This window comes from Sinocyclocheilus grahami, unplaced genomic scaffold (genome assembly GCF_001515645.1).
Source record: "Sinocyclocheilus grahami isolate Dianchi unplaced genomic scaffold, SAMN03320097.WGS_v1.1 scaffold272.1, whole genome shotgun sequence".
Lineage (NCBI taxonomy): Eukaryota > Metazoa > Chordata > Actinopteri > Cypriniformes > Cyprinidae > Sinocyclocheilus > Sinocyclocheilus grahami.
In genome coordinates this window covers 261,122-286,085 of record NW_015505451.1, presented here as the reverse complement: position 1 = coordinate 286,085, position 24,964 = coordinate 261,122, and the positions used below count along the sequence as shown (strand labels likewise).

Sequence of the window (24,964 nt, the reverse complement as noted above, 5' to 3'; positions counted from 1 at the left end):
CACTGCTGAACTCTAATGCTCCTCTCTCTCTTTTTCCCCCTTCTGCCCTTCCCGCCATTTAGCAGTGCCCAGCAAGGGTTGTCAAGTCAGAACTACCTGCTCGTCATTAGCCACCGTGAAGCACAGAGAGATTACAACCTCAACTTCCCTGCCAGCAAAACCATCCAGGAGGTGAGACAACCGCACACCTGTCTGTCACCTAGCCCCTCTGTCTGTCTGTCTACACCTGCTGTCTGTCTGTCTCTCTGTCTCTCCACTGTGTTTCTGCCCGTGTTCTCTCAAGCTTTTTTTGGTGGGGCGTCAGTTTAATTATTACATGCTAAAATAATAGTCCTCATTGTGCTGGAAATGATTAAGGATGATGATTAAGGCCTGTGTTGAGCCAAAGCTAATTATCTCCCAGTCAAAGTTCTTCCTTTCCAGAATACCCATGGAACTGCTAACTTCAGGACTGCCTCAAAATGTCACAACTGTGTGTTTTGGGTGAACCTAAGTGTAAATTTTGTCATGTTACCAATACATTTAGAATGGGCCCATCATATACAGTTTCCTGTGATTAAGAGATTCACATTGTTTTGCATTTCGAGGCCAATTTTTTGCATGGTAATTTATTCAAAACAAATTTTATTTAGATCTACAAATATATATTGTACATATAGTACAACATTCAGATATTAAACTTAAATTTTATTTAGCATGCAGCACAATAAGACTTTGGAACATGAGTAGTATATTTAGTACAGTATTTTTGTTAGTTTTATTTTTAAATGTAAATCGTTGACACATTTTCCCTTTATTATACCACTTGATACAGATTTTTATTTGGGATATTGTATGTTTTCTTCTAATTTACATTGATAGCAGACATTCTGAAATATAACCATTTTTAAGTCTTTTTTCCCCCTCTTATTTCTTGTTGACTATTGTACAACTTGAGTAAAAATTATTACAGCTAAATTTCCCACTCTCCCATGTTCTGTGGAATGGAAATCTCTGAAATCTTGAGGGAGTAGGGGTTTTCTTATTTCCTCTTTCTGATAACATTATATTTTGTAGCAGGTAAGTTTAATATTCTCGAAGACTGTTGTCTGCTGTGCGTCTTTCTGCTCATCACATTGTCTCAGTATTGAGCAGCATAAACCCCCCTGTGGCTCATCAGCTCCTTTCCCTCTCCCATCAGACCTGTGCGATGCCATTCTTTTCATCACTTTTCTTTTAACTACACTGTGTTGTATTTAAGGTTGGTTTGTGTGGGACACAAAACCCAAACGCTCCATTCTGCATGCACACCGACCCCTCCCCGAGTCCCTCACATTCTCCTCAGCCTGCCCCAGTAACCTACACACAGCTTTCTGGAAATGGCTCCATTAATTATTCACAGCAGGTAGCACGCACCACGTCAAGTGTAACAAGCTCCCTGTGGACTGACAGCGCCACTTGAATCCCTCCTTCAGTGCTGGGGGAGTCATGTTGGGCCAGTGCAGTGCTGTTTTGAAGAAACAGACTGTGATGTTCTTTTTTTTAAAACTTGAGTTAACTTTTTAGATTCTTACTTTAAATCTGCACTCCAAAAACTCATATTATTAACATGGTTTTGTCTTATTTTCCATTTAAAATGTAGGAAAATCCTTGAAACAAAATCAGTTTAAGAAGCAACAATGGTTATACATTATTTTGAGGTGTCCTTGTTACAGTGTAATTGTACATTTAAGTACTGGGTAATATTAATTAACTACATGTACTTACTATATGGTTATGGTTAGAATTAGGGTTTGGCTTAGGGTTACTTGCATGTAATTATGCATAATTTATTGTTATTGTAATAGTAAGTACATGTAACAAAGACACCTTAAAACAAAGTGTTACCGCAACAATATATAAGATATTAAGACTTGTTTTCTGGGAAATTATCTTTATGTTTGAAAAGATTTTGTCTTCTTTTCTACTTAAGTTTTCTAAAAATCCTTGAAACAAGTTCAGTTTACTTGAGTGCCAACACTGCATAAGATATTAAGACTTGTTTTTACTACGGAATAGTCTTCATTATTAACAACAACAAAAAAAAACTTAAGATATTAAGATTTAGATAATATATTTAAGTTTTTTTTTTTCCTCTTTTGAAAGTCTGATAAGCTCGGTGCACCAAAGGCTCCATTTTGAAATTCCATTTATTTGTAAATATCAATTGTGAGAAGCACAAGGAATTTTGTAAGAAACTGTTTCAGAACATTCTTCCTTAAAGGAAAAGTACCATTAAAATTAAAACGATTTCCTTATTTACTGATCCTCTTGTTTAATTTTTGAGTAAGCGCTTCCTTTAGTAGTTCATACATTTCATACTCTATATACTTTTAAGTCAGAATTAGTTCTTTTGTTTTTAACTAAAGAACTGATTTTCCCCACCTCAGCTTTGTCCACGCAATCCCAGAATCCCTTTCCCGGCGAAACTGCCGCCTTGATGGCGCTGGTCACCATTACAGTAATCAGACTACTTGACAGGTTTGTAATGGTGCTAATTGAAGAGATTAAAGTGAGATGGGTGAGCGCTCTCTTTCCCTCAGCAGATGGTTTTGATGAGCACCTACTGTGAACCTTAAGTGTTGCTGCCGGGATTACAACAACTGGAGAGTAGAGCCCGCAGGGTAGAGAAAAGAGAAGCAGGAAGCGAAGCTGTTGGCTTGGTAGGGGAGCGAGTGACTGGACAAAGCTGAATCAAACGGGCCGCTGTGGCCCCGATTGGCTTGATCCTCAGGCATTCTGTTTCTTTCTTCCTAAGATGGAGAACGAGGGGAAGAGGGAGAAGATTTGTTTTCTAAGCAGAAACAAATTGCGTGCGATACGAACGTTTTTTGTAAGAGAACACCTTATTGGTTGCACGTCTCTCTGTCAGAGTTGGTTTAGTTAGCTGGAGAGTTCATTAGTTACTTTGGCTCCACAGGAAGAGTTTCCCTCTTTTGGGATGGGAAATTTGTGCCCGAAAATGCCAGAAAATAAACATGTGAACGTGAAACAAAAGCTCAGCGGGATCCAACGCGTTTCTTCACAAACGTCTCGTTGAGAAAAAGTTACTAACATGTGAGGAAGGTTTTTGTTTTACAGTTGGGGCCCTAAAACTGAAGGCCTGTGTGAAAATGCAACAAAACAGCAACAGAGAGCTCTCACAGTCTCCCCTCTCTCTTATTTTCCCCATTCACCCCCTCACAGCCACATATGGAGAGGACTCCTCTCTAGCCTTTCTTTTTCTGCTCATCTTTTGTCTTTGCTGAAGACCAGCCGATGCTTTTCTGCATGTGCATATCAATAGGAGCAGCAAAAGAGAGAGAGAAGAGAGTCCCTCAGTGATGTCCCGTTGTTTGTCTTTGCCAAAGGCTCTCGCTCTGCCTCCAGGCTCCCAGGGAACGTACCCTTCCACTATTCGGCCCCGGGCCCTGCTCTCCTCCTCTGATTGGCATTCCCAAACCCGAGTTCGGGGCTACGCTTAAGCCTCAGAGCAAATGTTTGTCAGGAAAGTGGCAGGGAGAATAGGGCCGTCCGATAGGGCTCTGTCGTCCGTGACCAGACGACTCGTCCCAGGGATTTTTGCCTGCCCCACAGTGTTTCTCTCCGCAGCTGGAGAGATGAACGCAGAGGAAGAAAAGAAGGATGGAGCGTAAAAGAGTGTGAATAAAAGGCATCTGGTGCTGAAGAGCTTGTGACTGTTTAATGGCAACCTTTTCTTCTCTTTGATTTCTCTCCAGTCAAGGATTACCAGTACTTGGCATTTAGAAAGATTGGATCATTAATGTGCATGTGTGTGCGCGCGCGCATGTTTGTCTGGGAGAGCGTACGTGTTTGTTGACTTCGAAGTCTTTTAATTTTGTATGATTTTTTTTGAGCACTTTAATCTTTTTTTTTTTATCTGAAGATATTAATGACATTACTGAATTTACTAAAATGTTCTAGATTGTTTAATTGGTAATTAAATTAGGTTTTTTATTATATATACATATAAAAGATTAGATTAATTTTCAAATTGAACTCTGCAGTTTAGGTTCTGTCAGTAAGGGGGCAGCAATACACAGATGCCTTTCAATTTCTTTGTATCTCAAATACTGTTCTTTATCTTTGTAAATTTTGTGCAGTCCATCTTCTAAGCGGGATTTTTTGACACCATGGAATTGTTTGTTCTGAGGATGATAAATAATTATATAATTGATCTTATATGACAACCACACTGGAGAATATATGAATAAAAGAAAACCTTTTTAAATGAAAGGCGCTGTTAAATGTAGTCCTTAAGAATATAATCCCGGCAGCTGAAATGTCTTTATCCATGAGATCTTCCCGCATTTTCTGATATAATGTCAACATTTTCTGCTTTTTTTCCTCTTCCTTTTCACAGTGGATGTCTGTTCCCTGATGCTAAAACTCTATTGTGACATTTAAAATGAAATGTCAGAAGAATTGGGTTTAATAGGACTGAGTCTTTTCCTTCGTTGTTTAATCAAACCTCATTGTTCCTTATGGGCAGCAGTTTGTGCAAGACAGAACAAATGTCAGCCGTTACCGAACATCTTCAAACTCTCTTTACTTTCTCTCAGAAATCAGTGGTAAATAAACTTGTTATTCGGTGGATTTGTTTGTTTATCCTTCACGTGTTTTTCTCTCATTTAGTTGGGTAATGTTGGCTTTAATTTACAGACCCCTGACTGCTAAGAGGAGGAATTCGTAGCTCATGAATAGGTAATGACACTTGTGTTTGTGAATATTGCAGCAGGATGGGGCTTTCTCCTTTTAAGTCAATTATAATTCACAGTAGTTGCAGAAAAAGCCCCTCACTCAACAAGTCACCTCTGATAAATGAACTTTTATGCCATCTTTTTTCACTGACAGGTTTGCAGTGTGGTTTTATTTGCTATTTTCTTTTCTTATTCTCCAAGAGCGTTTTGAATTCACCTTTCAATATAGCTAAATCGGTTTTGTCGTCAAATAACAGTGAATAGCTTATCTTTGGATGTTTGTCAAGATGGGATGAAGTCTGGCTGAAGTACCGAGTGGTATAGGTATATTGACAGTAGGGCAGTGCTCATAAAAAAGGCCCAATGAAGTAAAGCGGTGAAATATCAGATTCTCGCAGAGGGCCGATTTGTTATAGCAGCTAAATGCTTCTGACTGACCCTCGATGATGGCGTTACTTTCTACTTTCTCCTGGGCTGTGGTGCCATTTGACCCTAAACGGTTCATTACAGCCAAGAGCTGGTGTTTACGGCAGCCTGCCGGTCAGGCCTGGGCGGCCAAATCCCTGTAGCCCTCTGGTCAAACACAGATATTACACTCTGTAATAACATTGGCCAACCCAGCTGACCCTTGCTCGCTTCAATAAGAAAAACGCACAGCCCAGTGTGTGGGCTTGTTGATGTTTGAGAGTGTGTGTGTGTGTGATGGTAGAGTCTCCGACTTCAGCCGACCAAGGTGATGTCGTCAATATCTGAATTTGTTTCCCTTTATTGAGTTTGTGCCTGACCAAAATGGTCAGGAAGCTCACTTTAGCCATGGTTCTTTATATGTCTATATTACTGAAACATAAAAAAGAAACTTTTCTATCTGTATGGAAAGCCTTTAAATCATCCTTGTATCCTTGCATCCTAAAAATCCTCTATAAATTAATGCAGTGGTCTTAAATTGTTTTGCTTCAGAACACAGATTTTACATTTTGTAGGTTGTAAAACAATAAAAATAAAAAATTGGAGTAGACTGTTTTACAAGAAAATACTTTCATTTTTTTCTACTTCAAAGTTTCATGTTTAATTTAATGTGTTACTTGCTGTTTTATTGTGATTTTGTAACATTTATTAGCAGTCACTGAGTGAAAATCGTTTCTACCTATTTTTTTTAGTTGACCAAAATTGATCATGAGTCAACAAATGCCTTTGTAATTAAATCCAGTTATTATTATTATCATGAACTGAAAGCCCAACAATATGCGTAATTATTGACATGACATAGGATAAGCATTAATCACATAAGAGTATTAATCATTTTAATTTCTGAAGTCTTGAAAAAATATAAAAGTATATAAAATCAGCTGACAGGTAATGTCACAACCCTCCGGTTAAGAACCTCTTTATTATTCCATCCATAAATATTCATATTGTTAGTGGTTATATTTTGTCAACAGAAAGGTAATGATTGTATCTGTTAATGAATTCTTAACCCTTAAATCTCTTTCAACCCTGCTTCATGTCCTTTGTTTTCACAAGCATCTTGCAGCCATCGTTTCTGCCTCTGTGGGCACGAGTCCTCAGTCTGGCAGAGGATACATGTCCACTCAGTGTGCTGGCGGTGGGATTTGGCCATGCGCTATGAGGGCTTTCTGCCACAATGGCTAGTTTTCTCTGCCTCTGTATCTAGCGCCGCAGGGTAGTGCATTCTCTGGGGATAATGCACTAGAATCTGCGGCCCATCCAGCTTTGGGCGACGCCTGCTTTGATCACCCCCATCCTCCGCACATCAGCTTGGCGTTAGGCTTTAAACCAACAGCGGCATAGGAGCAGGGGTCAGCATCAACTGTTTAAATGCACGCAATGTTATTAAGTGCAGTTACACAGGGGTGAATAGCAGAAGGGAAATACTGTCCATTTTTCGAGTGAAGGGCTGTTGGCATTGGGTATTAGGACAGGCATCTGTGGAATTTTTTAGAACACGGAGCTCTTTTCCACTACTTGCCTTGTCTCCCTCCCATCACAGTCACTTATATCTTAGTGAAAATAGTAGGTACACTTCGTCTTCTGATAGTGTCTAAACAAAGTGTTGTCTGGTAGTGTTTGTGAAATAAACTTGAATGTGTTTGTGGATTGTGTTGTGTTCTTGTATCTGTTATCTAATATTTTTGTATGTTTATGTCTCAGGTGAAAAGGAACATTTCAGACCTGACAAACATCCCTGTGCGGCATCAACAGTGGGACGGCTGGCCTGCCTCTGCCTCAGATGACTCGGTATGTTTTTTACTCTCTCTTTGTTTTTTTTTAACCCTGTGACAATTGTGCACCTGCCTTTTGCTCCAGTTTAAATAAAACTGCCCAGATTTAATAATTATAATATAGAGAACAAGTTGTAAATTAAGATTAATAGAAGTGTCACTAACTATATACTTATATAGCTTCCATATATATAAATTAAACTTAAAAAAATTAAACTTAAAAAAAGAGATTTTACCTACCTCGATGACAAAGATAGCCTTCTTGTTGGTCACTTGGTTTTGTCAAGACTCTGATATCCCTTCCCACAGCAAAATCTCACTGGCCCCAAATCCTGCACTGCATAACTCTAACTTCAAATATGTTTTGCTTTTCTATAATTGTTGCATTTTTACTTTGTGTGAAATGACAAATTACATGACAAAAAATTGTGCCTTAGGAGTGGAAGAAAACATGTTTCTTATAGAAGTTTAGACAAATTGAATATAATAATTTCTTCTTTTCTGTAGTGGTTTAAGTATCACCCAATGTGAAAGTAAGATGTTGGTACTAATTAAGATGTCACACAGCAGCTCCTCTCCCTTGTCCTCTCTGTGTGGACATTACAGCTCATGTAGTGGGGGGTCAGTGACCTTTCTCGCCCAGTACGACTCGTTCACAGTCATCAGAGAGGGCCCTAACACCGAATCCTGAGGAACCCCACCTCCCAGCTTAGACATCCATGATAAGCATCTGTACAATAACCATAGGAACTTTTTCTTTACTTATCACTAGTCATTATGCAACTGACCAGTTAAGCATGGAAATTGCCCTTGTGTTTTTAACCATGTGTTTCTTAGGTGCTTGTCATTGTGTCTTCATTTGCTGTCAGGTGCCTAATTTCGGGCAAGTACGATTTCAAAGGGAGTGGCCTGATGAACAAACCTGTTTTGTGAGCACTGTTTGTTTCAGGTGTTGAAAGTCCCCCCCTCAACTTCCATATTTAGGTTAGGTTAGGTTAGGTACACTTTATTGTCCCTGAGGGAAATTTGTCTTAGGCTCAGAAACTTGTCTCCCTCCCATCACAGTCACTTATATCTTAGTGAAAATAGTAGGTACACTTCGTCTTCTGATAGTGTCTAAACAAAGTGTTGTCTGGTAGTGTTTGTGAAATAAACTTGAATGTGTTTGTGGATTGTGTTGTGTTCTTGTATCTGTTATCTAATATTTTTGTATGTTTATGTCTCAGGTGAAAAGGAACATTTCAGACCTGACAAACATCCCTGTGCGGCATCAACAGTGGGACGGCTGGCCTGCCTCTGCCTCAGATGACTCGGTATGTTTTTTACTCTCTCTTTGTTTTTTTTTAACCCTGTGACAATTGTGCACCTGCCTTTTGCTCCAGTTTAAATAAAACTGCCCAGATTTAATAATTATAATATAGAGAACAAGTTGTAAATTAAGATTAATAGAAGTGTCACTAACTATATACTTATATAGCTTCCATATATATAAATTAAACTTAAAAAAATTAAACTTAAAAAAAGAGATTTTACCTACCTCGATGACAAAGATAGCCTTCTTGTTGGTCACTTGGTTTTGTCAAGACTCTGATATCCCTTCCCACAGCAAAATCTCACTGGCCCCAAATCCTGCACTGCATAACTCTAACTTCAAATATGTTTTGCTTTTCTATAATTGTTGCATTTTTACTTTGTGTGAAATGACAAATTACATGACAAAAAATTGTGCCTTAGGAGTGGAAGAAAACATGTTTCTTATAGAAGTTTAGACAAATTGAATATAATAATTTCTTCTTTTCTGTAGTGGTTTAAGTATCACCCAATGTGAAAGTAAGATGTTGGTACTAATTAAGATGTCACACAGCAGCTCCTCTCCCTTGTCCTCTCTGTGTGGACATTACAGCTCATGTAGTGGGGGGTCAGTGACCTTTCTCGCCCAGTACGACTCGTTCACAGTCATCAGAGAGGGCCCTAACACCGAATCCTGAGGAACCCCACCTCCCAGCTTAGACATCCATGATAAGCATCTGTACAATAACCATAGGAACTTTTTCTTTACTTATCACTAGTCATTATGCAACTGACCAGTTAAGCATGGAAATTGCCCTTGTGTTTTTAACCATGTGTTTCTTAGGTGCTTGTCATTGTGTCTTCATTTGCTGTCAGGTGCCTAATTTCGGGCAAGTACGATTTCAAAGGGAGTGGCCTGATGAACAAACCTGTTTTGTGAGCACTGTTTGTTTCAGGTGTTGAAAGTCCCCCCCTCAACTTCCATATTTAGGTTAGGTTAGGTTAGGTACACTTTATTGTCCCTGAGGGAAATTTGTCTTAGGCTCAGAAATACAACCACCACATCACATACAACACATAGTAGTAAAGGGAAAAATATATATATATATATAAATAAATAAATAAAATTAAGATAGTTAATTATTGTATGCATATATTTACATACATACATATATATACACATACACATACATATATATATATATATATATATATATATATACATACACATGCACATACATACATACATACATACATACACAACACAACACAACACAGCAAAACATACCATTTAAACAATAAAATAAATAAACAATCAATAAAACAACAATGCTTCCGAATTCCCTCGGTAGATAAAAGGGTCTCATTTTTAAGCACAAGACTTCAACATCGGGGCAGCAGAATGTGTCCTTGATTGTGTACTGTTTACACCAGTTGTTACTCACGTACACAGCTATACCACCGCCTCTGTATTTCCCCGATTGCACACTTCTATCCGCCCGCACAAGCGTAAATCCTTCCAACTCCATGGCCGTGTCGGGGATATCCTGATGAAGCCATGTTTCCGTAAACACCATCAAACTTGAAGTGCGGTACTCAAAACATGCTTTGGAGATCGCACGAAGTTCTCCCATCTTTCCATGCAGAGATCTAGCATTACACAGAATCATTGACGGTAAGGGTGGTCTACTCCCTCGTCGTCGAAGACGCTGCCGTATTCCGCCCCTCCGGCCTCTTTTCCTTTGCCTTCTATTTCGCTCAGGTTGCACCCTCACGCAGGTAGGTAGGTTCGGTGGAGATAGTCCCATGTGGCGAAGCGCGAGCAAAGTATCTCGGGTATAGCTAATAGGCGTCCATGTTTCCACACCTGCATATACCGTGCACTGCGCCAAGTATCCCCATATGACTGTTACTAGACAGGCAAGTTGGACGATATTCGCCATATGAGCGTCGGATTCGTCACTATAAGATAAAATAACAATAAAATAAATAAAAACAGAACAAAGTACGAACAGACTGATGTAGTGGAGCACGAGCCCGGGTCGCAAGCAGAGCAGCGCCACCGGGACAAATTTGCATTGTCATCTTTCAAAAGAGTAAAATGTATCTGACTGCTTTTTTTTTCTGAAGCTATTAAGATGGTTTTGGTTACCACTATTAAAAGAACAAAATAAAACATAAAACCCTCTGACTACTTAGTATTTGAGAGTACCAGAACAAAAGATTATGACCCCATTGTCAATAGCTTTATGAGCAGTGTTTCACAGAGCTCTTTAACAATGACAGCATTGTTTATTTTCAGTGTGCGTTTGTAAGGCTCATGTATCTCACCCATTGCATTTAGCTCATATTGCTAAAAGGGTGGTTGGAGACATCGTTTCGTCCTTTAGCGAAAAGCACAACAGACACAAGGTCACTGAATTACACCCTCTCACCACAGACTGCCCACTTGAGTCAGGCCACTTCAGGGCTGAAGTGCACTCACCGAAGACCTCAACCCACAATCTTGTTTTTTTTTTTTTATGAAGAGGGCACTGCTCATGAATACTCTTTAAGGCACATTTAACCGTTAATGCCCAAGCAGTGATTGGTTATATGTGGTCGTCATGCACTTGGCCACAGACCAGCTTTTCACCTCAACTCGTCTTGGCTTATAGGGAGAGACATATTATTAAAGCACCAGTCTTAATAATGGCCCCCGGCCCTTATTGAAATGCCTAGCCGTGCATTAGACGCAAAGCTCTCGCATGGCAGGCAGGCCGTTTTTTGCGCGTATCTCATTAACCTTCCCTCATCTCCCGGGATTTGTACCAATAAACATGACAGCCCAGGCTTAGAAATACATTTACCAGCAATCTGAGTCAATGCCTACTCCGCTGTGCTTTCATTACCCTTGGCTTGCTCATATACAGCGAGCGAGTCTCTCTGTGCTCCGTTCCAGCTCATAAGGGTGAAAAATGGAAAACTGATCAGTAGTCAGTTTACATTTCGCCAACTGAGCTTTTAAGCATATTGGTTTTGAAGGAGCTAGTGACAGGTTTGTTTGTTTAGTTTTTTTTTTCTTGTACTGTTGAAATGGATTGAACTTAATATAGTAATCAGTTTCAGAGGGAAGTCAGAACGTATACTTGGCTATCAGTGCATCTTCTGTATTTGTGTTTTGTTTTACTGTCAGAGAGTCAAATTAAGAAAATATGGTTTGATTTTGATCCATTCATGCAGTGAAACTGTTTAACCAGTTAACATTTAAACAGTGAGGTTGTTTTAACTGGATTTGTGATTAGCATTGTAAATTTGTCTCCGGGGAGAAAGGGATTACAATGTAAAAATCAGCGTACCTTCTTATGCCTTTTGAATCTGGGGGTGGATCTTAGTGGTTGTCTTGACGTCCCTATGCAGTGTCTGTAAATTCAAAGGAGGCTGTTTACCATAATAATGTTTTAGCCCTTGTTTGTTTGAGTGGGTGTAGTCGGGATGCGTGTGGTGTGTTTGAGGGGCTGACACAGGCTTCTTCATATGGCAGGCCACTTGAGGACTGCTGTTTGCAGGCTGTGTTTGGCATTAACCACCCAAACTTTGATATCTTTTCTGCCCGAACTTGGGCTGCACTACATTTTTTGTTGAATCCTACTGTGTCCTGGAGATTTTCGATGATTTATGTAAATAATGCCAGTTCATAATTTTGTTTTATTAGTGAAGATTTATTTCATGGCTTATGTAACTATAGTAATCTGAAAAAAATGTATTGTGTTCAAGATTGATTGACTGTGCACTGTTCCCTTGACGTTATTATTAAAAATGTCCCAGCGTCAAATTGTAGCTCAAGTTCTTGTTTATTTTATTTGTTCTCTTAATTTAGGCTCCTAATTGGTCCATTTCCCACCTCTGAGTTCCCTTTCTCACACACACACATCCTGAGCCAAAACTCTTTTGAGCTCTTTTCATATTTCACTGCCAACCTCTTGGAGCACCTATGGGAATGATTGACAACTTCTGGAACGTCCTTATTAGAGTCTTTTCCCCCTTAATTGCTGACATTTATCCAGTGTTTCTTGGTGTTTGCTAATGTATTACTGCTGCTGCTCTCTGAGGGTCTCCGTGGCCCACGGCTGTTATGGGCTTTCAGCGTCACAGACCTGCGGAGGCGGCTTATTGGGCCCGCTGGTTGCCGTAGCAACGAGGCTCAGCTCTAAGCCCGTACAGAGCCCCTTGTGAGATTGCTGTCTGCAGGTGAAGTTTTCGAGAGAGAGGTATATACACTCTTATATTGCCAATCTTCTGTCTTCAGAATGTCCACTCCCTGTCCCTTACTGGGGCCGACTGACATAAATCATGCTTTACATGTTTAGATCAACACCCTGCTGACTATGCCGGTGTCATATTTAGCAGTGGGTAGTGGTGATCTGTCATATGCAGGTGAAATGGATCTGTAATGGTTGATTTAGAAATGGAGGGTTTTTTCATTCATCTCTGTTTTAGTTTTAGTTTTTCACACTGCATGATTTGGAAACTATTTTAATTTAGAAAACTGTAAATAAACATAAATTTTTTAAATGTTTTTAATTAATTTAGTAATTATTATTTGTATTATTTTAAAGTTATATATATAAAAGTGTATGTACGTACGTATATGCACACACATTTATGTAAGTAAATACAAAAAAATAAATAAATAAGTAAACCTAATGCATATAAATTTATCACCAGCTTTGATTTATTATTATTTTTTTATTAAAGTTTGGACATGTCAGTTACTATTTTTTTAGATGAAGTATTTCAAATAATATTCTGTGTTAAAGTATCACTATTTTGACACTGAGTTTTGCACTACAGAATTATAACATTTTATTATTGTAAGATGCATTTGCTGTTGTCTGCCATCCGGCATCCGGAAAATCGTAGCAGTTACAGATTACACCTTAAACAGGTGAAAACAAAACATCGCCTGGCCTATTCACACTTTTTTTTTCTCGAAGGGCTTAGTTCTGAAAGGTTCACTGGACATTTTAAACACTGTATTTGACCCTAGATCTTAATCAAGACTGACACCTCTTCAAACCCCAACCTGAAAGAGTCCAACAGGTGTTTAGGGTGGGGCTTCTTATTTTTCTTTTCTTTTCTGGTCTCCACACACTCTCACTTTTTCCGCTCTCTGTAGCTCTCTTGTCCTCATCTATCAAAGAAGGCAGACACAAGGTGCAGCTTGGGGCTTTCGGACGACTAGAGCAGCTGTCAGCAGTAATTATCTCCTTCACAGCCTGAGCGATGGAGAATGACAACAAATAGATGAAAACAACCAAGAGGAGAAGTAAAAGTTGGCCAAAGAAATAAGTTTAGTTGATAGTAGATGGAGAAGTCCTCTAAGATGAGAACAGAGAAAAATAAATGGAATTCCTCTTTTGCATGGTGCTGAGTGCTAGGGGCTTTAATGCAAGTGTTAATGAAAGGGGTCCAAAAGAGGAGGATTTTGTTCTTTGTTTGGAGTTGGAGAGGGAGGTGTGGAAAGATGAGGGGGTGACCTCTCCCCTGTAGCCTGCGGCTCTGAACACGCACACACTTGAACACTCAGACACACTCATACCGCTAGGCAATGGGGTCAGAACATGGAAGTTTCACGACTTACCTGTGACTTTAAGTGCCCTAATTCTACCCTGCTTCACGTGTTAAATCATGGAAAACAGGATTTACCTTGTTAGATAACATTTATTTACTATGTAGATGTACTGTAATATTTACATTCCTGAGTATTTATGAGAACTAAACTGAAAAAAATATATCATTGTGAGCACATTAAAGGGATAATTCACCTAAACATGAAAATTCATGCTTATTTAATGTAATTAAAAACCTTTGACTTACTTTATTTTGTATAGATTATTTTTTTGTTTAATAAAAAGTAATTCGAGATCAGGGTTCTTTTGAATTCAGAGACTATGAAAATGTCATAGGTTTAAAACAACATGAGCTTGAGTAAATGATGACAGAAATTTCATTTTTGGGTGAACTATCCTTAAATATTCCAAACTAACCATTTGGATATCAACATCTATTCAGGATTAGACAACTTTACCAACCCAGTGATCCTACCTGGTATGTGGAGGTTTGCATAACAAAGGTCATTTACATATAGAAGTCTTTAATATTTAGTGGCACAGGTTACCCTCTCTTCCCAATGATTTCTACATTTTCTCTGGCCTCCAACACTCTGATCCTCCTGCAAAAAAAGAACATGTCTGATGTTTGGACAGTGCTTTTGTTTGTGTCACCCAACAGTACTGTACATTGTCTCTCTGTATACAGACAGTCTGTCTTTAATTAGTCCTTGTAGAAGAGAAACACTGTGATTCTTCTCTCTGTGTGGGCCATCACAAAGAAAGAGAGAGTGTCTTGTGTGTTTGTGTGTTTTGGGGGAGTTAGCGCCCTGTTGAGGTACTTGACACTGAAATCCTCTCGGAGTTGCATTATGGGATATTATGGTGCTTAAACCAAAGCTTCTTTACACTTTATCTGTTATGTCTGTTAATCAATACCAAGACGTGACATGCAATTTGTTTTGAGTTCCACCTAATGATGCAATTCATCAGTAGATCTAAAATTGAAGAACCAATAACTTAAGTAGGTGATAAACTGGTATAAATATAGCTTGAATTGAACCAAAAATCTCTCTAGAACACATGAAAGTAAAAGAGCACAAGAGCCCCCTGCAGTCAGGTATCCATTTTCTCTTTGTCTCCTTGTATTTTAGTTTCTTCTGATGTGTCTGTTTTGCTACTTTAGGCAGGTTTAAGACAGGCTAAGAGCTGAAAAATGTTTATCATTACTGTTGGTATAAAGTATAGACCGCTGTGGTCATTTAGGTATTGAAAATTAATATGTAAAAACAGACTGTGATTATAGTGTGTAATTGGTAATGTCAGGTAAGAGTCGAGAGAATAGACCTCTGTCGGAGTTATGAGTGTGTGTGTGTGTGTGTGTGTATGTGTGTATGTGTGTATGGGGCTGGTCTGTAATGAGTCCCTGTAGTGTGGAGTGCTGCTGACATTTCCACTCTAGCCTGAGAGTTAATGAGGTACTCAGGCCTTCACCAGCAGCTCACCGTATGCTGTATGTGATGCTCTTTAGAGTGCCAAACAGATAGTACCTCTATCATGAGCCAGAGAAACCCTATGTAGATGAATACCGATGGTCTCTGCAAACTTTACTGGGAAATGCTATCTTAAAGGAATAGTTCACCCAATAATTCTATCATTGCTGGCTCCTTATGATGTTCCAAACTCAAAATGATAACTTTGTAAACGTTAGCTATGATGACTTTCCCTTAACAAAAAGACGTGTTTCATTTTACACACAACAAAAAGGTTGGGAAAACAATGCTAAAATGTCTAATAAATACATTTTTTGATTGCACAGATGACTCTGGCCTCCAGTGGAATCAGTTACCCCTGCCACCACCTGACTGTGTGCAGAAGATCTTCCCCTGCGCTCACGGTGGATCAGACAGACGAGGTAAAGCAGAACACACATCAACACCACTACAATGCACAAACAGTGTCAAAGCTGCTGTCGTTTACCTGTAGATGAGAACCATAAAGAAGTTCTGTTTCTCTCATAATTTTTACATTTATATATTTCATTTTTGCTGTTTTTGTTTTTTAATTTTTCAACATATGGAAAGCCAGCATGTGATGCCAGTTTTGGCAATTCTAATGTTTTGTGGGATTTTTAATTAGACTGCTCCGCTCAGCCAAAATGGATAAATGATTGCCATTTTTATCTTTACTGAGAAACTCGTTTTTGGAATAGAAATGCAGTCCCCCTCTGAATTGATGAAATCATTTGTAGTGGGCACAGGGATCGCTGTTGAGTTGCCAGGCGTAACACTGCAGCCAGACTTGCCCCTGTGTTTCAAGTCTGATGGCAACCTTTCAACAGATTGGCAACTATTACATTCTCCGCACCATTCATATTAGGGTTGGTCCCCAATGTAGAATTAAAATGGGAGCTATTTTATGAACTATTATACTTTTATATGGAATTGTAATTGGGCGGTCACTAATATAGGCATTGTTGGCTGACTCTAATAGCTATTTCTGTTGTTATTGCCAGGATTATAAATCTTTTGTTTGTTTTTTTGCTTTAGTTCCCCCCCCCCCCCCGATTATAGACACAAATACCTCTCAGTGAAATTAGGATTCGAAATTAGATTTTGATATACAGTAGAAAAGATTTATTGAAGTTTTAGAACCTCTCATAGAAACAAATCTTTAAGAGGCCTTTTATGGTTGAATTAATATTCAGTTTATTTATTTAAAAAAATTGTTTATAATTGGTAATTTTTTGTATACATAGTTATATATACAAAATTTTGTTTTGTATATGTACAAAACGCCCAATTATTATTATTTTTTTTACGTAATAATAGGTTTCGATATTATTGTCATCTTAAATATATTAGCCTAATCTAGGGATTGGCAAATTTAGTCATTCATGCCACAGTTGACACTGAAGCAGTGTAGAGTGAGAGAGAGATTAGTTTTATTTATTTATTTTAAAAATGTTCAAGTTCCTACGTTTTGGATTAGATCCCCATTGGTGTGATCACAGATAAATTGTGCATCTCTAGTTTTGTCACAATAAAATTTTTTTTTATTTTTTTTATTTGTATTTTTTAAGAAATTGCCTTTGTGTCTGTGTTACAGTGCACAGATGTTCACATGGTCAGTGACAGTGAGGGAGAGGATTTAGAGGATGCACCTGAGTTTGGTGTAGATGAATCTGAAATCTTTGGCATGGGAAGCTCAAGTTGTCGAAAGTCTCCGATGAGTAAGTTATACTGTGTCATTTCATCTGGGGTTGACCATGAAGGAATGGTGTTTACTGGATTATCTGTATTGATATATTCCTTCATCTTCCCTCAGTGCCAGAGAACAGTGAAAATGAGGGTGATGCCTTACTGCACTTTACTGCTGAATTTTCTAGAAGGTGAGATCCCTGGACAAAGTAACATTTCTAATCCAATTTCACTAAAGAAAACCAAACATAAACTGCATTTCTTTGAAGCTCAGTATGCGGTGTCTTGTGCACATTTTTTTCAGCACTGCTGATTTTGAATAAGATGTTTTTAATATTTGAAAATAGCTGCTCTGATATTTGGTATTTGCTTATTTGTGTGTGATATTTGCTCAGTTTGTGCATGTATGTTTTGTAGATATGGCGATTGCCATCCTGTGTTCTACATCGGCTCCTTGGAAGCAGCATCTCAAGAGGCCTTCTATGGCAAAGCCAGAGATGTGAGTATAACCTCCATAATTTACCAATTAATAAATGTGTAATTTATATCATGATTTTATTTAAATTTATTTTTTTATGGAATAATTTACTTTTTTATTATAAGTGATTTATTTTATTTTATTTTAATATTATTAATGGTGACAGTCGGAGGTGGTACTGGAAATGATTGGGAAAACAGTGGGTGGTGGGATCAGGAAATAACCAGAGCTAGATTCCAGAAACCTACGTTGCCCACATATAAGCATATGCACTACCAGGTCACGTCTCTAACATTTCTTTTGAAAGTCATATGCTCAGGTATATAAACAACGCTAAGTGTTTGATTGGCAGAACTGCCCCCCCATCATGATAAATCCCCATCAAATTTCCGTTTCCCATTTGAACAGCTGAAGCTTTATTTAGAACAGCTTTGCGCTGGTTTTCCCGCTGTGTCCTCATAAGGAGGCTTGTATCAACTGACAGCTTGTGTGGATTACGGTCTTATTAGACTGGGAGGATGCAGCAAGATGTTCAGGGGGTTTTTGAGCATGAGGAGCGGGCTGGAATGGCTTCCTGCCTGCAGCCCAGCTGATCTCCTCCTCTACTCAGCACAGGCGCAATATGGCCGCCGCTCTCCCCCGAGGAGACAGTTCAGTGTGTCAGTAAAAACAAACTAATGTAAGAAGAAGAGATGACCTTCTGTGTTCCTCTCTTGCAGACAGTCAGTGTTTTTCTTCACGGGTCATACATTTTCACTCTTTTATCCATGTGCGCTTCTCTAGTATGCAATTTGCAGTTGCTCTCCTTTTGGGCTTCAGCCAGAGGATTTATCTTTAGGAAGGATTTAACAGGACATATTTAAGGTATGCGTCATTAAAAAGTATTTTTGAGTAAAAATGATGAAAGATGAATAGAAAATTCAAAAAATGGATCAGCGTGAACTGGAATGTTGTTCTGGTACAACAAAGTCCCAAATGACTTATGAAAATATGGTAACACTTTATTTTAAGGTCTCTTAATTAGTTGCTTATTAGCATGCATATTACTAGAATATTAGCCATTTATTAGTAGTAATTAAGCACATATTAATGCCTTATTCTACATGACCTTATTCTGCATCCCTAATCCTACCCAATACCTAAATTTAACAACTACCTTACTAACTATTAATAAGCAGCAAATTAGGAATTTATTGAGGGAAAAGTCGTAGTTAATAGTGAATAAGTGTTCCTTATTCTAAAGTGTTACCGAAAATATTTTTAGCGTATTGTACGATAAACACTACATTGTGGTATTAGTTAATTATGACATAACTTGTTTGATTGTGAGAATATGAGAGATGGACCAAGGGGAAGCCACCCCCAGATGAAGATTTTTTAAGAGATTAAAATTAAGAGCGCCAACTAATTTTTAGTGTCCAAATTAAACGGAATAAAAAACCTTGCATTGATTTGCATTGACGTTAAAGTGGAAGCCAAACAATTAGAATATAATAATAATAATACTTTTGTTATTATTATTATTATTATCCATAAGACAGTAATATATTGCTATTGTAATAAAACTGCACTGTAAAATAAATGTAAATGAACAATACATTTCATTAGAATTTCATAAAACGTATATATTTTTTATTTTGTCTTAATATCGTCACTTGTAGGCTTTTATTTTGGTGGAAAATTGCAGTTTCAGTGAACATAGGTTTACAACAGGTCTATTAACAAATCTTGTGAAATGCTTTAATCATATGACCACAAATATGTTGGAAATTATGCAAATGTGAAAGTAATGCATAACTGGTGCCCGTTGCATTCCCAAATGCATGTTAAACTCACAGCACATGCACTGTGAAGTAAAAACATCAGATCACGAGCTGATCATGTGCACACTTCTCTTTCAAACGTGCTGTGCAACAGACTATATATTTAATTAAATAACTTATTTTTATTTTGGTTTCATTGACAGATGCATTGTCAAAGCAATAGTGCAAAATGTGTTATTTAATTATCAAAAGTGTACAAAATATTTTCAATACAAAACTGTGGCAGGACAGATTAGATTGTGGCAGGCAATTAATCTAAAGTCTAGGCAGGGAATGGGAAACACTGATTAAATTTCTGCACACCAACATCACCATATTGAACTGCAAAAACAAAGACTAGTAAAATAGGATTCTCAAAGGGAAGCATTCAAGAACCCCATTTCAAACTGCTCAGGCCATTGCTCGAGCCACTGTGCTCACCACCTTTCAGTCAGCCGGTCTTCTCGTTACATGTAGGTTTTTTAGCCACGACTGTGTACATTTCATTTGCACGTGTGCATGTGTGTGATGGATTTTTTGAGGGCACTTGTGCCCCTCTCTCATAGGCCTGAGAGGCTAATCACTAAGTAAAACACTACATGTGATGAAGTGTTTCTGGAGTGGGAGATGCTCCCAATCCATCCTTAATGAAAATGCTGGAGGCCCTGGAGTTCCTCCGGAGGATCAGAGGAAGACTCTTGAGTCAGGCCACCCATCAGCACAGGCCTTATCACAAATCCCCTTAACATCCAGCTAATCAAGCTAACCCTCCTCTGCCACACGCACAAAGACGGCCATCAAAATTCATAGCTCCTTCGCGCCCTTCATGGATTTTTCGTGTATGAGTTTCATAGAGGAGCCTCTGTGACGAAGTGATTTTTCAGTCCGTGAGAAAAGAGATACAGAGAGATGAGTTTTCTGACACCCGAAAGACTTGTTATTGACAGTGCTGTTCTAACAGGAGGACTGATGAAAATTGACTCTTGTCTATATACACTGATCAAAATAATTTATTGATGTGTCAGTCGTGCACATCCACAGGAGAAGTAACAATGTCAGTCGTGCACATCCACAGGAGAAGTAACAATGTCTGATTCATGAGCGACTCGTTCTTGTGAGGCAAATGATCCTAATGTTTCACAGCACACTGGAGAGGAAGATTATAATCGCTGTTATAATTGAATAAATACAAATTACTTGCATATTATTCTGTTTGTTTCATAGCCATCAAGAGGACTTGGAATATAGTGCGTGAGTCATGTGAACCACTTTTATCATACTTTTATGGTGCTTTTGCATCCTTTTCAAAACGTAAGAAAAAACATTCTTTAAAAAAATGATCGTTTTTTTGTCCTCTGGAAGAAAGAAATTAATTTGGGTTTTGGAGTGACATGGGTGATTAAATAATTACAGAATTTTAATTTTTGTGTGAACTGGCCCTTTAAGAGTTGTTTTACATATACAAGGCAGCTCTTAAAGCTAAACTAATTATGCAACAAGATTATTATTATTACTAGATTATTGTTCAGTTTTTGTTGGAGAATCTCTTATAGTATTGTAAGTGCCATCTGTTAAAGCAGTCCGCTACAGGTCAAGAGAGTGCAGTAATATGAACTCCTCATTTCCCATTGTTTGCTTTCCTACAGGCAAAAGAGGATGATCAATTTCACCGTCCCCCCCAGCACCCCCCCCCCCCTCCAGCACATACACATTGCCTGTAATTAAAAACATACTTTTACAAGATGATTGTCTGTATAACTAGCGTTACTCTCACGGTCGAGCATGTGGAGCAATCAACAGAATGTCTTACGATAATTTGAAAAAAATCTAGATTTTTTTCTGTCAGTAGAAGTGTGAACAGACTCCAGGAGTCCTGCTGGGGCCAGTTGCATAAACTTATGTTAAGACTGCCTTAAGTATGAGTTTGACCAACTAGCAGTTCACCAAAGGGTAATCAGTCTTATTTTTGGATTCAACTTAGACTAATCTATGCTTTTATTTAACTGAATTAAAAAAAATATGACCACTCTTAAAGAAAAAAATTAGATGACTAACTTATAAAATTAATCTAAACCTTTTATGCAGCCGGCCCCTGTAAATAGCATTAGATAAAAACTAGCTGTTTCTTACATCATGAGAAATAACGTGATGTTAATATCATTAGCAGGACATTTTGCCACTCGCTTTATTTCTGTTTCTGCAGTGTTACACTGGTAGCTCCACCCATAGTGAAATCGCATTGGTTCAAAATCTCTATTGATAGCGCATTAATAAAATCACAATGTAATGGAAGTAGTAGCAGACTGCATTGTGATGTACATCCAAGTGAAGTAGATTATTAAAAAAGAAGAAATGTAGGATGAGTGACTTGGTTCTGTTCTTTGGTTGTTGATTGAATGGAGGCAGATTTAAATGCAAGCTTGCAATTGATTGTATAAAAAGATTTAATGGCTGGCGAAGACTGTCTTTTAACTGGAAGATCAAGTTATAACATTTTGATTCAAAAATTGCCAACTCAAAAAATGAAACATGCTTTGATGAATCATTCACAAAAAGATCAATAAGTTTCATTTAGAAAATATTCATTTCATGCTGACTTCAAATGTTTAAATGTGTCTTGCTTCGCTTTGATTTGTGCTTCATAGCATTTTGCTTCAGTTTTTATAGTCACATTAATGCTGGAAACATTGCCTGTTTAGTGCACGGTGGAATACTACATTTCAAACCGTTATTTGTACATTTGGAAGACACTTTTACTAATTGCAAATGCTCCGTTCAAGGTGGTTAGCATGTCCTTGATAAGGTAAATTCAATCGCAAGGCCTGTTCACATCAAGTTTAATGCAACTAAATAACACACAATTTGAAAAATGCGTCTTTTTGCATTCAATTTTCATCATCCTCCATATTTCAATATCTGAATGATTTTTTTTTTTAATGACTTGTATATGAATAAATAATGACTGATTTGTTTAAAGGACTACAAAGTGGTACATTGTTTCATTCATGTTTTTCATGCCAAACAGCCATGATGCTTGGTGTGAATAGGCCGTCATTTAGCAGATAAACATGCTTTGTAGTTGTGCTGCTGCCACACTGACTCACATGTCCAAAGTTAGCCTGGGAATTCCTCACTTTCAGACAACTGTGTGAAAGCTAGTACTGTCCCACTCACAGGACAGATCAGCTTTCTCTCTCCTTCTACCCACCTCCCTCTCTGTCCTCTCCTCCCATGTTCCTCTCTACCCTTTCCTCCTCACCATTTCAGGATTCTCGTCCCGAGCAGATGGGGGACAGCTCAAGGTGACAGAAAGAGCTTTTGGGTCAGTTTCTTCCCCAGGACAGACCCAGTAATTTGGACTGAGCACTGATTTCTGCAGGCTAAGAAAAGCCCCACATAAATGAGGAAAAGAAAGGAGGAGAAAACAATGGGATGAAAGTAGAGAGGAGTGACTGTGGGTAATGGAGGGGCGTGAAACGTGGGAGCTGACCAAAGACTGTTATTAGCGAGAATAGCTTCTCCCCACCTCTTCAGTGAAATCTTAGAGGCCTCAAAAGGTCAAAACGTTTTCGCAGCTCGCAGTGAATACGTTCAGTCAGTGCTGAAACAGCCATGTCATTTTTAGGACAGACTACAAGAGAGGAGTGGAAAAGTTCATGTCTCGTTTTCATCCACCCCCCTTCTAGTTTTTGACGAGTAAAATCTCGCCCTCTCTCCAGGTCCCATTTGCTTGTCTACCCAGCGTGAGTGTTTAATCTTTTCAGTGCCTTGAATTGGGCTAGAGAAAGAGGCCTGAGCTCTCTCCCGCCAGGGGCCGTGTGGCTCATTCGAGAGCTTCAATCACTGTGCAAACACAGCAGCGCTCCCTCCATATACACCTCCATAGAGCCCAACTTTCTCTCCTCCGTTGATGCCCTCCTTCACTTTCCTCCCCGCTTTGCTTTCTGTTTTTCCGCCGTCAGACTGTTAAGAAATCCCTCCTGCTGTATTCAACGAACCATCAGGGGTCAGAGCTGTAGGAAACGTTCAGAGTTGTTCTGTAATTCTGTGGGTTTTATTCCCTTGCCTTGTCTGGCGAAACTTTTCATGTTTGTGGCGGTGTCCGTTTTAAAAAAATTAGTTGCTGGGTTATGCGAGCGAGCGCCGTCCATCTGACGACGTAAATATCTGTGGATTTGGATGTGCGTCGACATCAGCGGTGCCTTCCTGTGCTAACCTGCGATGATGGAAGGAGGGCACTGGCATTTGATGCAAAACAAATAAAGCGATTTGTTTGGTTTTTGTTTTTCAGAGAAAGTTTGATTTAGCCTGCATCAGTTTGATTTGGTTTGGATGTTTGCTTTGCTCAGGGTTTGCGGGGAGGGCACTTGCTGTCTTTTTCTACTCGTGAACCCTAGTTGAAGCATTAGTGGCCTTAAAGCTCTCAGAAAGCCTGATGGTGAATCATGAAATAAGGGTGGATCAGTGAGCCGGGATTAGATGGGTTCTGGCTTCATAGGTAGTGAATTGGCCATTGAGGCTTCAGTTTTCATGCTTTTTTTTTTCTTCTGAAAATTGGATGTGGGAATGGAATAACTTATGTGGGTATTAGTTTGTAAATGGGTGAATGTCTCTCTTTATTCAGTGCAGATATTTGAATGGTTAGGACATTTTTTTTTTTTTTTTGTCAAGTGTGCGTTCTTCCCCCGATGTGAATTGAACTATTTAGTGTGTGTGTGTATATACAATTTTTATATAGTTGTGGTAAAAAAAAAAAACTAAAACTAATATACAGTTGTTGCTCAAAAGTTTACATACATCCATATTATTTTGATAAAATTATTAAAATTTTTGCAAATTCTGCAAGATGTGTGCATTTTTGACCACAAGTGTAGTTTTACATAAATACCATAAAAATTTTACATAAAAATAAAATTTTTATATTGTTTTATTTTCATGTTTTTTTCTGCTAATTAGATGTTGGGGATGGAATAACTTGTGTGGCCATTAGCACCTATTTGGAACTACTTTTTTATTTTATTTAATTTGATTTGTTTTTTCATTTATTCTGAAATGATTTCTTCATTATGCTACAGACTCTTGTGGGCAGCAGTTGCTTTTCTGTTTTCCAAAAATTTTCTTTTCAAATCACTAAAACATCAATATGAAATGAATTGTTAAGGAACCACAAGCATCAAGATGAATTTGAATCATATCCATAATCTCAATTCATATGATCCGTATAACTGTTTGTATATGTTGTGCTTCTGTCATTCAGAGAAAACTGCTGGCCATCTACCTCCACAATGACGAGAGTGTCCTCAGTAACGTGTTCTGCTCTCAGATGATGTGCGCAGACTCCATAGTGTCATATCTCAGCCAGAACTTCATCACATGGGCCTGGGACGTTACTAAAGAAGCTAATAAAGCCAGGTAACACTGTTTGGCATGTTCCTTCCTCTCATCTCTCTCATTGCATGCACTCACAATGGCAGTCAAACCATCCAGAACGGTGGGGATCGGAAGCATTTTCACACTCAAAATGGATGATCTCTTAATGAGAGGCATTCCTCCCTTCCCCCCTCTCCTTTTCTGACTCTCTCCTCATAGAGGGCTTTAACAAAAGATGTCGTGTTTGCTCACTGAGGCCCCGGTAGGGCAATCTG

The 24,964-nt window shown here is 38.5% G+C and overlaps 1 protein-coding gene across 1 annotated transcript in view; it reads left to right on the top strand.

Moving 5' to 3' along the window:
- The window catches only part of LOC107599795 (FAS-associated factor 1-like), a 48,801-nt gene continuing 23,837 nt past the window's right edge, over positions 1-24,964 (top strand). The window contains exons 1-7 of the mRNA XM_016291478.1: positions 1-171; positions 6,888-6,974; positions 15,659-15,754; positions 16,948-17,071; positions 17,167-17,230; positions 17,457-17,538; positions 24,577-24,731. Coding sequence (XP_016146964.1) covers positions 16-171; positions 6,888-6,974; positions 15,659-15,754; positions 16,948-17,071; positions 17,167-17,230; positions 17,457-17,538; positions 24,577-24,731 — 764 coding nt within the window. The 5' untranslated portion in view covers positions 1-15. The remainder of the gene's footprint in view (positions 172-6,887; positions 6,975-15,658; positions 15,755-16,947; positions 17,072-17,166; positions 17,231-17,456; positions 17,539-24,576; positions 24,732-24,964) is intronic.